Here is a 15,727-nt window from a genome sequence, read left to right as displayed (position 1 = left end):
GACTAATTACTAGTTCTTCTCTAGAGGAGAACTAGCTCCCTATATAATCCTTCTAAGACGCTAGTAAAACCCTTCGCCCCTTATCTATCTAACTGTGTCTCTTAGGACGTATATAGAATATAGATAGGATATAGATAAAACCTCCTACTGTCTTATCTAATATGTACCTTCCAGGGGATTTTATTACACCTAGATAAGCCTAATCTTCTCCTTCTCGCGGATGCTGCTATCCTTATTTTTAAAGGGCTTTAGATCTATTTATTAAGTATAAGTTTCTATAAAGTTTATAAACTAGCGGAAATCTTAATGGTCCAGCTGTGTACCATTTTAGAATTATTCTTTATTATTATATTATACAATATACGGATCTTAGGTATAACCTTTTAGGAAGGTTTATAGCTATAGCCATATAATAATTTACTCTTTATTAAGTTAATTAAGCGCGATCTAATTTAGTAATCAGTCCTTAATCTTACTAATAATCTATTATATATATTCTCTGGTATTATCTTATATTATTAGCATCTTAAAGAAGTTGTATACCTTATAAACCTAATTATCTAAATATTAGGCGCTAGGTTTATAACGGAGTTCTAAACTACTAAAGGCCTTAGCTAGCTAGTCTATATCTTTTTTCTATTTATTATATAGATACCTCTTTAAATCTTCTATACCTCCTTAGGTAGGTATTAAGTAGCCCCTAAAAAGCCCTTAGCCTTAACTAGGTTATAAAAGATTTTATCTAGCTTAGATTAAGCTCTATTAGATCTAGACTTACCCCTAAAGGTTTTTAATATATTTATTAGTAGCTCCTTCCTATATAGCTTCTAAGAGCCTAGCGATAGCTTCCTAATATCCTCCTTAAAGGAAATCGGTATAGGGCTCTTAACTTTCTAAACTTAGGCCTAGGGAAGCTCTAGCTATAGAAGTAGTGTTAGTACTAGTAGCTAGTATAGGCTTCCTAATAAGGCTTGGGTCTTAAGTTAGTATTTAGGTTAAGTTACCTAAAGGGGTAGGCCTACTTAGCTTGTAAGTAGTCTATATACTATTACTATACCAATTATAGGCCGATGGTCTTTTAAGAGGGCTCCGGTTAAATCCCTAATTAGACGCGTTAATATATTCCTCTAGCATTTCTAGCTTAGGGGAAGATCTTAGGGTTACCTCTAGCGCTTAATCTTCTAATTAGCCTAAGTAGGGCCAGAGGGGTTTCGGCTACTTTTTAGTAGTATTATGGCTATTATAGAGGGTGTCTGCGTTTTCCTTAGCGTTGCCGGTAACTATAGGTATGTGAGAGTTTTTAAGCTCCTAGCGCATCTAGGTATTAGGGCTCGTTTAGCCGTCTTACCTAGGTATTTATATTATCGCAATCTCTCGCTATTAGAGGGACCTTTTTACCTTAGTGCGACGGCTTTCTATAGGGTATCCGTGGAGTTTTCGTTTAGGTCGTTACGAGATTTTTTAAGGGAGAAATAGTAGATATAAATAAAAGATATAAACAATTTAGGTTTTAAGCTAGTTGCCCTTTTAAATAGAGTAGAAAGGATTTAAACATAAGGGGACTTTATAGATAGGGGGCTATAAGGACACGATTGTAGAATAGGATAGATTGATAAGAGAGATAAATCCTTAAGGAGATAAGGCCTTAGGGATTGTGGAGATTATATACTACGGCACGTACCTCTAGTATATAACCGACGGCTATTTAAGGGGTATCTGGGGGTTGTTCTAAGGGCAACCTAAGGTAACCTACAATAATATCCCTTATAAGATACTAGTTAGTAAGGATTTACTTCCTAAATCCTATCCCTCCGTTATGCTACGTAGTAGGGGGTAAGCTTTAGGCAGAGCCTTGTGTAGAGCTCTAGTAGAGCTTTATATAGAGATTCGCGTAGAGCCTTATACAAAACCACGTGTGGCGTATAGGTATATAGACGTATAGGTATTAAAGGTCTGGATTAAGCTTAGCATAACCTTAGGTTACGCACGACCCCTTTAAGTCCGCGATATATTGTCTAAATATTACCTCTCCCCCTTAGGTAGTGGCCCCTACTTTTTGGACGCGTTTTTAAGGCCTAAGTTAGTACTGGGTTAGTATAGAGGGCCTTGGCGCGCCTTTAACCTCACTATCGCCTTAATAATCCATTTTTTAACCCTTTCCCCGCGCTGGCTCGCGTAGGGCTTCTAATTTTATATAGAAAGGCCTACTATAATTCTAATTGTATAATATAGAGCCCTCTCTTTCTCCTTCTCCTTTAATATTTACGCGTCCGGTGGCTTTATTTACCCACGCTACGCTTATACGTCTCCCCCGTACCTCTTATAGATATAAACTCTTTTAAAAATCTTCTTACCCTATAGTCTACTTTATGGTCAACGGAAGCCCCCCTAGCCTCCTCCCCCTATAGCCTTTAGAGCAAATTTAAGGCCTAAATAGTACGGCTATATAATATTTATAAGGCCTAGCGCTTAAAGAATATTATAAGGGCGTATAAGTTAAAGTAGAAAGAGTATAAAGACTAATACGCAAGACTAAAAAGCAATATAGATGGCGCCTAAGTAATAAAAGATAAGCTTTACTTATTTTTAGAGCAGTAAGTTATTAACTAAGAATTATAGGCCACTAATTATTAAAAATAGAAGTTAAAACGGAAAGAGATATAGAAAGATATTAAGCGGGCGAAAAAGAGGTAGAAGATGGCTAAGTAGGCAGAAGGGTAGCTAGGGGGGGTAGCTATAGTGGCAGCCGTAGCTATAGGGGAGGAAGCTATAAAGGAGGAAAAAGGGGAGATATAGGACAAAGAGGCCTTAGACGCCCTATTTAACAAGATAGTCTAATACTTAGTTATAAATAGCTACGTCTTCGCTATTACTAAGCTTTGTGCGTGGTAATTAGAAGGTAAGGCCTCGCAGCCGCTATAGGGGCCGAAGCTCTTAGTAGTGCTAGATAGCGTCCGCCGCAATAAAGACCGGATTTAACGTATTAACTTTATTAATTAAGGCCTATTTATAATTACTAGCAGCTATAATATTAAAGGACTTAAAAAGGTAATTACTTAGTGCTAGGAGATAGGCTTTAAGATACCGGGTTTAGTTAAGTCTTATCTTTAAACCTTGGCTAAGTATTTATTAGGTTTGTATCCGGTCTATATAACTACCGTTTTCTAACCAGTTTTTTAGGCTATATTACTATTACCTAGAGTAAAAGTAGATGGGATATTTAGCTTGCTAACCTTATCCTTATTAAACTAAAGAATAAAAGGCCTAAACTAGACAAGCTGGCGCTATCTCTCGCTTTTACCCTATAATAGGCATAATAATTTTTTTAATAATTTTTTATAGGCATAAACTTTAATTTTATATTATAACTGCAAGCACGTAAACGCTTATAAAGGCTTCACCTATGCATAAACCAGAAGAACTTTTGGGGCTGTGTGAGGGTGGTGGATCAGGTCTATACCGTAGACGTAGACACCAATAGATCCTTCACTGACTAAAAATTAACGCGAAGGCTAATTCTGATTAACTTAAAGGGGCGCAGTTCAGTGTTTACAGTGAATAACTCGGATCGTTGTTTCTTAATTACTGCTCTACATACTCCAATTAAGTATCACTTCCCTTCTCCTCCCAACCTCGGAAATAACTTCTTCGCCGTCCCGATATAAATGTCCTCTTTCGCTTCCCCGTCCACATCAAGCCCTTCCAACTGCCGTGTGAAATACTCAATACTGCTTTCCGGCGCATTCGGGAAATCGCTCCCAAACAATACGTGCCCCCTCTCCGCAAACCCCAGCAGCATCTTCAGGGTGGTCCCATAACTGCTCAACGCCGTATCGAAATAGAACCGCCTGGCCTCCCTATGGATCTCCTCTCCGCTCATCCCAACACTCATTGGCGTCTGCGGCAGCAGCCCCGCCACGCGGTCAACGAGCGCGGGGAGCGTGCCGCCGGCATGCGAGAGGATGATCTTCACGCTCGGGAACTGCTGCGTGCGTCCCTGCAGGATGAGGTCGATGGCCGCGCGGCCCGTCTCATGCGGGTAGTCGAACAGCGGCTGCGGCGCGTGTGCGTTGACGAGCGTCGTGTCGACCGGGTGCGTCGGGTGCACGAACACGACCGCCGCTCTCCTGTCCAGCTCCGCCCACACCGGCACGAGTCGCTCGTCCCCGAGATACGTGTGCCCGGCGCCGTACCGCGTGTAGACGATGACGCCGTCTGCGTGCAGTATGTCGAAGGCGTATGCGATCTCAGCCAGGGTGGCGGAGGTGTCGAGGAGGGAGGGCAGGCAGGCGAAGAAGCCGTAGCCATGCGGGTCCTCGTCTCTGATGTGCGCGCAGTACTCGTTGCATTTCCGCGCTAAAGCAGCGGCTGCTATGGCATTGCCGACTATGGCAGGCCCTGGAGCGGTGATGGAGAGAATGGCTGTCTTGGTGCCGGTGCGAGTTTTGATGTCGTGGTCGGCGGAGAGTGTCCAGGGGGGTATATACCAGCCTGAAGGGTCACCACCGGCTTGGTTGAGAGCTATACGATATTAGTGAGGATTCATAGTAGGAGTACTGTGCCATTGTGAAGTTGGAACTAAGGGAAAGGGGAAGAAGGCTTGCCTTCAGTGAATTCAGGAGGGTAGACGTGGTGATGAACATCGATTTTAGGCATATTCGCAGCAAGGTGGTAAGTAGGTAGTTTATATATAGAACTCACGCAGTATTTCTCTATAATAATTGACCTTGTGTATAAGATAACTTTAGCGGGCCTAGATACAGGAAAATTTAGCTTGATTGTCTGAGTCTACTCTTTACATGCGGCTTTTATATTTCTTCATTCTCTATGTTGTTCCAGCCCCGCCGCATTACGTAGAGTTCCTTACTATCAACCAATGCGAGTTATCCGGCATAACTTCCGAGTGTGTCGACCGAGTGGCGATCACGATCGTCGTCGTCGTCAGCTTTCCGCCACCTACCTCATGTTTATCTCATAAATCAGACGCTCCGTAGTAGAATTTGGTTACGGGGCAGGGGTAGCACGTGCAACGGCTCCCTATCCCCCCCCCCCCAAAAACTTCTGCGAAGCGTCTTTAATCTAACCGCAGGAATCTTAACAGAACAAGGTAATATCCTCTAAGATGAGCCAGTGTGATATCTAGTATACTTTGCATTAATTCGTGTTTTTCTGCCCACTTACGTTAAATCTTTACCCGATGCATTCTTCAGCTTACCAATACTGGCCCACTTTGCAGGGTCAAATGTGCATAAAGGGGCCTAAAAGAAGGTATTTTCTCTGCTGGTATCTTAACCTTCCTTTGCAATTTCCTAGGCATTCACCTGTTTATCTACAGGCTTCTCGTTGTGTCTTTTCATGGACCAAACAGCCGGTTCATCTGAAATCATCCAAGCCTTTAATCATGTCTAAAGAGGCTAGGAAGACGAGAGCCTGGTCTGCCACCATAGTTGAGTATCTAGAATTAGAAGAGGGGGCATATCGCACCATCATCTGCTAAAGTCCTTCTGCTCAAGCTATAGACACTTAGTGTTTACCATTCTAGATGTCTGCCAATTACCCCGCAATAACTCTACGTTCACCCTTGCCGCCAAACGGCGCAATAATAAAAATATATCTTCAATGAAGAGTGGCCAGGCAAGGGCTAGTGAAGTTTATAGGTTTGTTTGGTAGTTATGTTTGATTTTCACAAGTATAAAGGCAAGGGTGCTTCATTTGCGTCTGGGAGATGGTAATAATGTCGGTTGCTTGCACGGCGGGTGCTTAAGGCTTTACTCTTCTACCAGCAAGTGTTCGTTTATGCGAGTTGTTGAAGACGGAAAGAAAAGAGTAGTAATAAAGGGTTGCTGGGGCAAGGACAAATACCCCAGACTCCCTTCCGGTTTCACTATAGCCCCCTTTGCCCGCAGTCGTCCCGAGTTGTGGCCGAGAAGTTGATCAAGCCACGATTCAGCATAAAGACAGAATAGCTCTTTTATCAGGACTCAAATCATCTGCATCCCTTGGGGGGGTTATTGTGTTGTCTGCGTGCTATATTAAACTGGGTGCTCCTCTTCTGGTCGTCTATAAATTTCCGCGCCCGTGAACAACACCTCTCAACTCTCCGAGCTCCGGACTCCAAATGAGGAGCTTCGGGGCTTACAGCTCGGCGTAGTCCGAAAAAAGCTTGGCGTGGTCCAAAAGTTCAACGTGGTCCGAACTTCAAATTCAACCTTAGACCACGCTCAGCTTCGCACCACGCTTAGCCCCCGCATATATAATACACATGCAATTTAAATAAAATAGAAAATGCAAAGTTGTTCGTCCATAAATCGCAAATATTATAGTATACAATTGTGGTATATGCTGTGTATATGCCTCAATATAGCCAAATAAGGTAATAGTAGTTAGTTATTAAAACATGGCCTATATACACGCGTAGCATATCTACAATAACAGTTACACCACAACTTCTTCTCTATAACATTATAGTATATACCATAAGTATATACAGAGCAACGTAGGCATAGGCCTTATATATACTAACAGAAAAACTAGGGCAAACTTTTAAAAATACATTTAATAATTATATACGCCGCGTATACGCTTACCATAAGCAATCTAACAATTACGGATTTTAATAACCCACAGGTGGCCTCCACTGCTAACCCATCTCCCTTTAGCTATTACTATAGTAAGCATATACTCCGTATATGCGTATATATACTTATAGAGCCTTATAGGCCCAATTCCGAATTTAAATCCCGGTTAGGTAGCACCTAGTAAGTTATATAGTTGCATATGCACGGTATATACTTATAATAACTATAGCGCGCGCCGTAGCAGCTCTTACTAGTAGAAGATATAAGTGTATATAGAATTGCACACCTAGTGCATATATTAACTATATACAGCCCTAGCTCTCTTAGCTTAAAATAATATAAGTATATACAACTTTATATACTGGGTAGGCATATACTAAGCGTATACTAGACCCGCCTAATACCGCCTCTATGCTTTCTTTAGTAAACACTATAGTATATATTACTTATTTATACCCTATACGTAGCATATACTAAGCTAAAGTTTAGGTATAATATCGCAGTTAATAGCACGCAGATATGCGGCTGTGTCTTTACCGCTTAACTAAGTATACGTTTTATATATACGCAGCATCTACGGCTCTACTAATATAGCTATAGTATCGCCAACATATCCGCAATAAGCACAGCGGTGCTTATATGTACTACTATATTAATATAGTAGCCTGGTATATACTTACTATATATAGTAACTAACCTAACTACTAATAACACGCTAGTTAGAGAGTTAATTACGGGTAAGAAGTATATGCTATATATATACAGTGTATATACAAGGCTAATATATTATAGCGCCCTAAAACTATTTATTCTCTCTAGTACTTAGCGGGACGCCAAATACCTATATAAGCCTAGGTATATCTATACCCATATATTATATATACGTCGCTAATAGTATATATAGTTGTGGCCCTTTAGAGTCTAGGATCTCGGAGTATATAGATACCTACACACTCTTTATATATACCCACTCTATACTATATATATACTAAGCCTAAGCTAATTAAATATAGTGCCTAGGACTAGGGGTTTACCACTTAATTTAGTAGGCAATTTTATCGCAAGGTAAGAGCACTGGTATTACTTTTATATATGCGCACTATACCCTAATATATATATCTATCTATCTATATACTTATTCCCCTTAAGTTTAATTTTAGATATAAAGGTACTTATAGGCCTAAGGGTAGTGTATATAAGGAATAAGCACGGCTACTACTAGGGCTACTGCCTAATTCTAAAACTAATGCTTAACTCTATATTTAGGAGACTAGAAAAGTTTAATTTAGCGTATCCCCTATATATATATTACTAAAACTACCACTTAGTTATATTGCTAGCTTATCCGCGCATACACTACGTATATATAAACCCCTAATGTCTTCTACTAACTATAGGTTAACACGCGCTTATGCTAGGCGTATACTAACTTAAGGGAAATAGCGCGTCGGCCCTATTACTCCCTCTACTAGCTTAAAGCGTAAGGTTAGTATTTTATCTATATATATTTAGTATACGCTAACTATATACGTAGCGCGGCCTAACCCCCCTAGGCGACCGTAAGGAATCCCCCTCGCCGTCCGTACGCCGCTTAAGTAGTAGGTTTACTTTATATATACCTTATATATGCATTATTAATGTTTAGTATAGGGGGTAGAAAACTAACTAGCCGCTACTATGGTGGTAGTAAGAGCTTTAATAAGTTTAGTTTATTCTACTGCGTATATTATACTTATGTTCTATATAAGCCTTTCCTACTATAGGTGGAGCCTATTACTTATTTTGCCTTACCGGTTAAGTCCTAATATATACTAGGCCTGCATACTACATATATAGTGTATAGTATACATTATTAGAGTTTTGGCGGAGTTTACTAGGCGGTTAGGCTAGGTATATACCCAATATAGGGCGTGGGGGCTATAGGCCTATATTAATTAATTCTTTATTTATAGTAATAGAACTCTATAATACTTACTCTCTATATATTATATATATACGCCCTATATACTAACACTATACTCCTATACCCACTTCTTAAGCTCTGCTAGTTCCTTTGCTTTATTATATATATCTTTAACCTATTTTAATTTACTAATTCGTCTCTCTATATTTTATATATATAGTATATATACCTCCTTTTCTATCTCCTTTATAGATAGGTTAGATTTATACCTCTTACCTATAGTTTAAGGCGTTTAACTTTAAGATAGTAGAGGCAGCATCTGCGCTATATATGCTATAAATATGCGCGACATATCCGATACTAATGCTATTTCATTATCTACTATACTTATCTATAATATAGTCTGTTTACTAAATATAGTAGATAATTCTATACCAGGTATATACTATAGATTTAGCTTAGGGGTATTAAATAGGTTCTAAGGATTTTAAGGAAGATTTAGTCTAGGATTTCTAGCTCGTTACTTAGCTGCTTTTCGCTATTTCTAGGCTGCTTAAGCTTAGCATCTACTCTATATCTACAGCGTGTATATATATATTATTTCTATAGCTATACTACTATCCGCTTTAAGTTATAATAATTTCTTTATATATTATCTATTCCCGTCTCTTTATATAGCTCTTATAGATTAAATATCTCTTATATATAGAGTTTAAGTTTATATTAAAGCATTAGAATATATAGCGTATATATAGAGCGTATATATTACCGAAGTATTATAGTAAGTACGCATAATTTTCAACTAGTAAAGTTATTATCTTAAAAGTAACTACTTTTACTAATTCCATTATGCTTCTGTATATATGCCCACTACTTATAAGGGACCTTTAACTTTTCCTTTATAAGCCTAGCTAGTATCTATATTTTCTTCTTATTATTTATCTAAGACGTAAGCTCTAGATATAGTATGTATATACTTTATATACACGCTATAAGTTTCTACTCTATCTCCGCTTTCTATATCTACTCTATAATATATCTTGCTTTATAAAGTTTTATTTAATATATACTAGGCAGAATATAAGCATATATTAAAGGTGTTCGTCCTATTTACGTAATAGGTTAATTAAATATAGGTAATCTCTAAAACCTATATACCGTTAGTATATGCTAGGCATATATAACGCGTATATATTCTTTATACGTACCACTAGCTTATTTCTTATATATATTAACTATAGCCATGCGAAGTCCAGTTCCGTAAATATATATAAATTATATAAATAATCGGGCAGCATCGCCTAAAACTTTAAATACCAGCTTAAACATCTTTATATATACAATACGTATTTCTAGGTTAAGAAAGGCATATACCTATACCTTAATTCCTGTTATAAATATTAGCCTACGCCTAGTATATGCTTAGTATAGGGCGTATATACGTTTTAAATTCTTATCCTATCCCATAATTAAGAATAGATTCGTTTTACCTTATACCATTTTAAATAATAGGTCCATTTTAATACATATTACGTATTATAATGCCTTAGCTCATATATATATACAACATATAATAAGGAAATGCTCATTATTAAAGTTATAAATTACTTAAATCCATTACTTGGTGTTCTCTTTATATTAGTCTATAGAGAATTTGCGTATAACACCTACTTCGCTTAGGCTTTATATATATATAGCATATATCTAACCTATACTTACCTATATATACCATCCCCTCTAGGAATTATAGCAACCTCTCCTTTTAAATTAAAGTAGTAATTCGATCCTTAATATTAAGACTATTATATACTATACGTAGTGTCTGCGTCCTATACTTTCTGCATAAAGTATAATATTCTAATAATAGGATAAATCGACCTATACTATATATATACTATATATATACGGGGCATATATATAGTAAGGCTTAGGACTTCCATCTACCTTATTACTTTAACTACGTCATTAGCAAGGTCAATTAGTAGCTTTATTAGGTATGGTGGATAATATATATAAGAATTCCGCGTAATAAGGTAAATATAAGGATACCGTGCCATATTAATAGGAATATAGTAATCTAGCTGTGCACTATATATTCGGCTTACTACTCTACCTTAGCCTTATAGGTGGTTAAACCCTATATAGGGTTAATATATACCTAGCGTATATAATATATAATATTACATACCATAATATTTTTGCTTTAACGTTAAATATCCAATATAGGTATATTCTTATTTTAGTTCTTAAATTCTATATTTTATAAATAGACGAAGGTATTAAATATCTACTTAGGCGGTTGTTAATAATAAAGGCTAGGCAGTATACTATAGTTTAGTATTACTGCTACTAAAACAACCAATAAACTTAATCTATATATAATAAGCATATATTACGTATACGCTGGCTATACACGTACTCTATGCCGAAAAAATATTATTAGTCTGCTTTTACTACATATACATTCTTATATTCTAGGGTAAATACACTACCGCCATAATTGTAAAATGCTATAGTAGTAGCTGTATATTATAAGTATATATTTAATATATATAAACGATACTTACTTCTCTATACTTTACTTAAGCTTTTATTAATCTCTACCGCCTAGTATAGACGACTGCTACGCTTTTAGAGGTCGTTAATTAATTTAAGCTTAACCCTATTATATATAGGGCATATACGGAGGATATCCTTATAGGCGTGCTCGTAGTATTTAATACCGCTATATTTAAACGCTTAATAAAATGCTTTTCCACTCTCTCTATTATTTTCTTTAAGAAGCTGTAGTTATATAATTTTAGGGTTACCAATTTTATAGAATAAGAATTAAATCTACTAGAGGTATAAATATAGTATATGCCTAGTATATATATTACTTACCTTTAATATATACTGCTTAATAACCTTATACACTATTTCTTTATCTGCATCTATAGATAGTAGAGGTATTACTTTATAGATAAAGTATATAATTTTTTTTCTAGTTGCCAGATATTCTGGCATTATAATATAGTCTACTACCTCTTAGATAATAATTTAATATCTACTATAGAAGCTAATAAGTGCTCTATAGTCTTAAAGTATACTTTAGCTATCCTAAGCATATATATAGCCTATATATAGAGCGGTATAGAGTCTTACCTTAGAGAGACCTATATAAAATAGAAGCCGCTATTATATACTATCTTAACCCTTAACCTCCTTATTCCCCTTATCCTCCTTATCTTTAATACTCTCTCTACTAATTATATTATCTTTAAAACCATCGTCTTCGTTTTTAATGTTAGGTGCGATCTGGGATATCTACGTATACTTAGTATATGCGTAGCATATAGTTATAGATACTAACTAGTAGGCCGTTTAACCACCCTACTATACTCTCGTTTACTTTAGTATAGTTTTTACTTATTATTAGTATAGTAAGGGACGTATAAATACGCGTGTATATATATATATGTGTGTGTATATATAGGTATATATATATATATATATGTCTCTATATATATATCTCTGTGTATATACGTAGTATATACTCTAGATATTTTAGTTTATATAGTCGCTTAAGTTAAATATAGCTACCGATGCGCGTTCTATATGGGTAAAAGTTAAGTACCGCCAACCTTTTGCCGGCGCTCTATCGGCGACCACACTCAACTTTCGCCGACCCCCATCGGCGACCACGTTCAACTTTCTCCGGACCACGCTCAGCTGTACCCCGCGATTCCCCTAGCTAACTAGGACAGTTCCCCTGGCTAACTAGAATAATTCTCTAGAGTAACCAAAATAGCCCGTGCGTACGCCCGCAGGCGTTCGCTATAATCACTATGTACAGTTAGTGGCGATTACGCGAGCTCGCGTTCCGTAGCGAAATAAATTTTTGCCAGAGGGGGGGGGGGTGGAAGCTGGTCATGCACATGTAGTCGTGCACATTACTATAAAAGCTTAAGCTTAATTTAAATAATTTTTAAATAATTATTCTTATTTCCCAAAATATTTAGTGATTTTCATTCTCACTTTTTTAATTATAGTAAATACTATTATATTCTTATTTATAATAGGATACTAAATCGCAGATTTACAAAAACGTAGTTGCAAAATCAGGGGCTATGGCTTAATGCGCACGGCCTGATCTGCACGAGGCGGGAACGGCCCCTCATCCTCCGAGATGCTGCTTCGGCGATCGTGCGCCGAGGAGTTATTTGTCTAAACCGCACATGGACATATATAAGTCCAAGCCAATAAGGCGGCTTGCGAAGAGGAATCGGATCGCCTTCAAGAATCGCAAGTTACTCACGTTTGGCCAGCCTAAACGGACTAGGCCGATGTGCGTCAGGAATCGAGAAGCGTCCAGCTATCAGCCACCTCATGCATTTACAGGTTCCTCTCACATTAGGCGGTTAGTGTCAGCTAACACACGGCTAGAAAAGTACAGAAAACGGTTGTAAAGCCGCAGTTAATTGGTGGCAAAATCTAATACTCACAAAATGGTGTTTAAATACACAACTAAACGCCCTGCAAACTATTCATAAAATGTGAGAAGACCCTATAAATTTTCGTGACAGCGGAAAATACCGAGTCATAGTCCTAAGAACACCGAGTCATGGTCCTAGGAACGGCTGGATTAAGGTTCCGGAGCTGATGACCCGATTGCCACAAATTACCTCCACAGACCGCACATAATGTGCTTTGCTAGATCCCTTGCATCACGCACTGTCCCCATTGCTTTGCTCAGACTCCTCTAATATTCCAAGTTCTGCTCATTGCTGCAGAAGATTCCAAGCTACCCTTATGTAGCACCTTAATGGTGTCGGCCAGATCCGAAAGCGTGTTCCTTAATTTGGTTTAACTGAGCGCATGCACATTCTCATACCTATCACGAGATGGTCCAGTTCACCTTCTATTTTATTCGCGAAAGTTTCGGGCTGACAGCATGTAGTCCACAGAATCAAAACCTCCTGGACTAATTGCAGTCCCTGCTATCTGCCTAACTATTTCAACAATATTTGTATTCGCCAGAGTCTACGCTCGCCTTTTCCTGGTCCGCAAGTTTCAAATCGATGACTATCTATTAGTTTTCGCTTGGGTAAGGAAGAAATCCTGCAATAGACCGCAAATACTTCTAACCTGCAGAACTAGCTGGTAAATATTGGCCTAACAGTTATTTCACTCCTTCAATTCACTCATGGAGCTGGCCATCACATATGGGATATCTCACCTAGTGCTTTCAAGCCGTTTCTGCAGCTCCTATACGCCACGGGAATTCTGTATGCTATGCTGATGCCTGTCACAAAGCTAAGCATTTGTCTTTTGTATCTGGGTGCCTTCGGTAGAGACCACACAAGTAGGATATTGATCCTCTGCATGGCTGCCTACTTGGTTATAACCGGAGCCTTGACCACCATATGCATGACGTTCGCATGTAAGCCTATTTCTGCATATTGGAACAACCCCCTCAGCGAACAGTGTGATCGCCAATTGTCCAATGCAATCACCTATTTCATCTCCGGATCGAATATTTTTACCGATATTGCCCTTATCGCGATTGCATATCCTCAACTACGAACCCTCCAACTCAGCTTACGGCACAAATTTGCTCTTTACGCCGTAATGTGCCTAGGTTGGCTGGCTGCCGTCTCCGCCACAATTCGCATAGTTATCATGTCTAAAATTCTAACTTCGGCCGACCCACTCTTGGCTCTATCCGGCGTAATATCTTGGTCAGCTGTGGAGGCAAACACTAGTCTCATCTGTGCCGCCGCACCCTGCCTACTTCCGCTAATCAGGAAATTCCTGCCACGCCTGCTCTCCTCTTCTGGTCGTCACGAGCTGGGCAGCAATCAATTGAATGGGCAGTCACTCCGTAACTCCGTGGAGATAGAGATGCCGAATATCGCATCTATGAAAACGGAGGACCTTCTAAGCACCATGGGTAATGGCAGCAACGATAATGTAAACAATCGGCAATGGGTTGTCCATGACGAGAGTTCACAGATCTCAATTCTAGAATCTAGATATCAAGGGAGGAGTGATACGGAAAGCGTGTCAATTAATGAATTATAATATAAATCTTTGCATCTCTACACGTAAAGGTAACTATCCTAAGAAATCTAAGCTACTATCTCATCTGGCTGGTGCACGCATGACACTGGTTCAATTCTATTCCCTTCTCTTTAAAAAACGGTAAATGGCTGGTAAAAGTGAGCGTTAATCGTAGTCGGGCTTGAAGAAGGCACAAAATGCTTGACTTTTAAGTTGCAAGAAGGGAGGGATCGATTAATTGTCCACAGACTTCGCCCGTAAGTTTAAAAGCAATTAACCACTTCTCAACTTCGGTAGTGTGCGGAGGTTGTCATGCTTTTCAAAAATGACGAAAGTCAAGTTGGCACCCACGGTGGGCCTGCCGAACGTGGGTATGCTAGTACATTCAAGGTCGCTGCCACTTAAAGAGTCTAAAAGCTTGATCTATTATGGACCTTTAGCCATTAACTTGACGCTACTTTAGCGTGCATAGCCACAGCCTAGGCCCAATTGAGGAGTCAGCTCCGAGGATCGTCAACCTCAATATGGACGAGTTCAATATCCCTTTGTGTGGCAATTTTTTCATGGACTTTTCGTATATGCACGCCTTATAAGCCAATCTAGAGGCTCTATACCGTATAGAGCTTGGTGTTGAAGCCTTGAGTCAGTACAGCAAGGGTTCTAGCAACTCATTTGACGCTTAGATATTGCGGTAAATAGCAGCGACGTGGCCAGGAAGCCTATAGTATATAGTATAGTTAATCAAAAAGCTTTAATATTGTTGCCGTCTATTTAATCATTAAACTATTAGTAAAACATTGTCCTTATGCCGCCCAAAAAACGTTGTATATCTTTAGATCTGAAGCCTCTAAGGTCTCTAAAGCCTCCAAAAGCACCTTAAGCCTAGGAGTCCCATTTACAATCCTTTTAGGCGACGCAGTATACACACGATAGCTTATCGGCAGTAGTGGTAATTAAGGATATTAAGGATAAATTAGGAGCCATTTTTAAGGCCTATGGCGAAACTGCTAAGGATAGGCAGATAAGGTAGATAAGACTAAACTACTAAAGCTATTAGTTAAAGAAGTTATAAGAATAGGCCTTTCTACTGTGCCTACCTTATAGGAGCCTATAGCCGCTATTCCTAAACTAGATCTTAAAGTTATTAACTTTCTAGATAAGTTAATATTTACCGCTTAGCATGCTAGTAAGCCTATTAGCGGCT

The 15,727-nt window shown here is 38.6% G+C and overlaps 2 protein-coding genes across 2 annotated transcripts; one reads left to right on the top strand and one right to left on the bottom strand.

The window, feature by feature from the left end:
• Positions 1-3,610: 3,610 nt before the first annotated feature.
• K441DRAFT_705422 (amidohydrolase family protein) lies at positions 3,611-4,903 on the bottom strand (the record flags this gene model as incomplete). The annotated part of the gene is made up of 2 exons (XM_067653599.1): positions 4,605-4,903; positions 3,611-4,521 (listed from the first exon to the last, which is right to left on the bottom strand). Exons 1-2 carry the CDS (start codon positions 4,654-4,656, stop codon positions 3,611-3,613), a joined length of 963 nt encoding a protein of 320 aa, XP_067504493.1. The 5' UTR covers positions 4,657-4,903.
• An 8,556-nt stretch (positions 4,904-13,459) lies between these two features.
• Positions 13,460-14,289, top strand: K441DRAFT_530416 (uncharacterized protein; the record flags this gene model as incomplete). The annotated part of the gene is made up of 2 exons (XM_067642174.1): positions 13,460-13,567; positions 13,621-14,289. Coding segments are annotated over 2 exons (777 nt in total), but the record flags the coding sequence as incomplete, so codon positions are not given.
• Between the last annotated feature and the right edge of the window lie 1,438 nt (positions 14,290-15,727).

The sequence above is a fragment of the Cenococcum geophilum genome, assembly GCF_001692895.1.
Source record: "Cenococcum geophilum 1.58 unplaced genomic scaffold K441scaffold_19, whole genome shotgun sequence".
In the NCBI taxonomy this organism is placed as follows: domain Eukaryota; kingdom Fungi; phylum Ascomycota; class Dothideomycetes; order Gloniales; family Gloniaceae; genus Cenococcum; species Cenococcum geophilum.
This window is presented reverse-complemented; position numbering and strand designations above follow the sequence as displayed.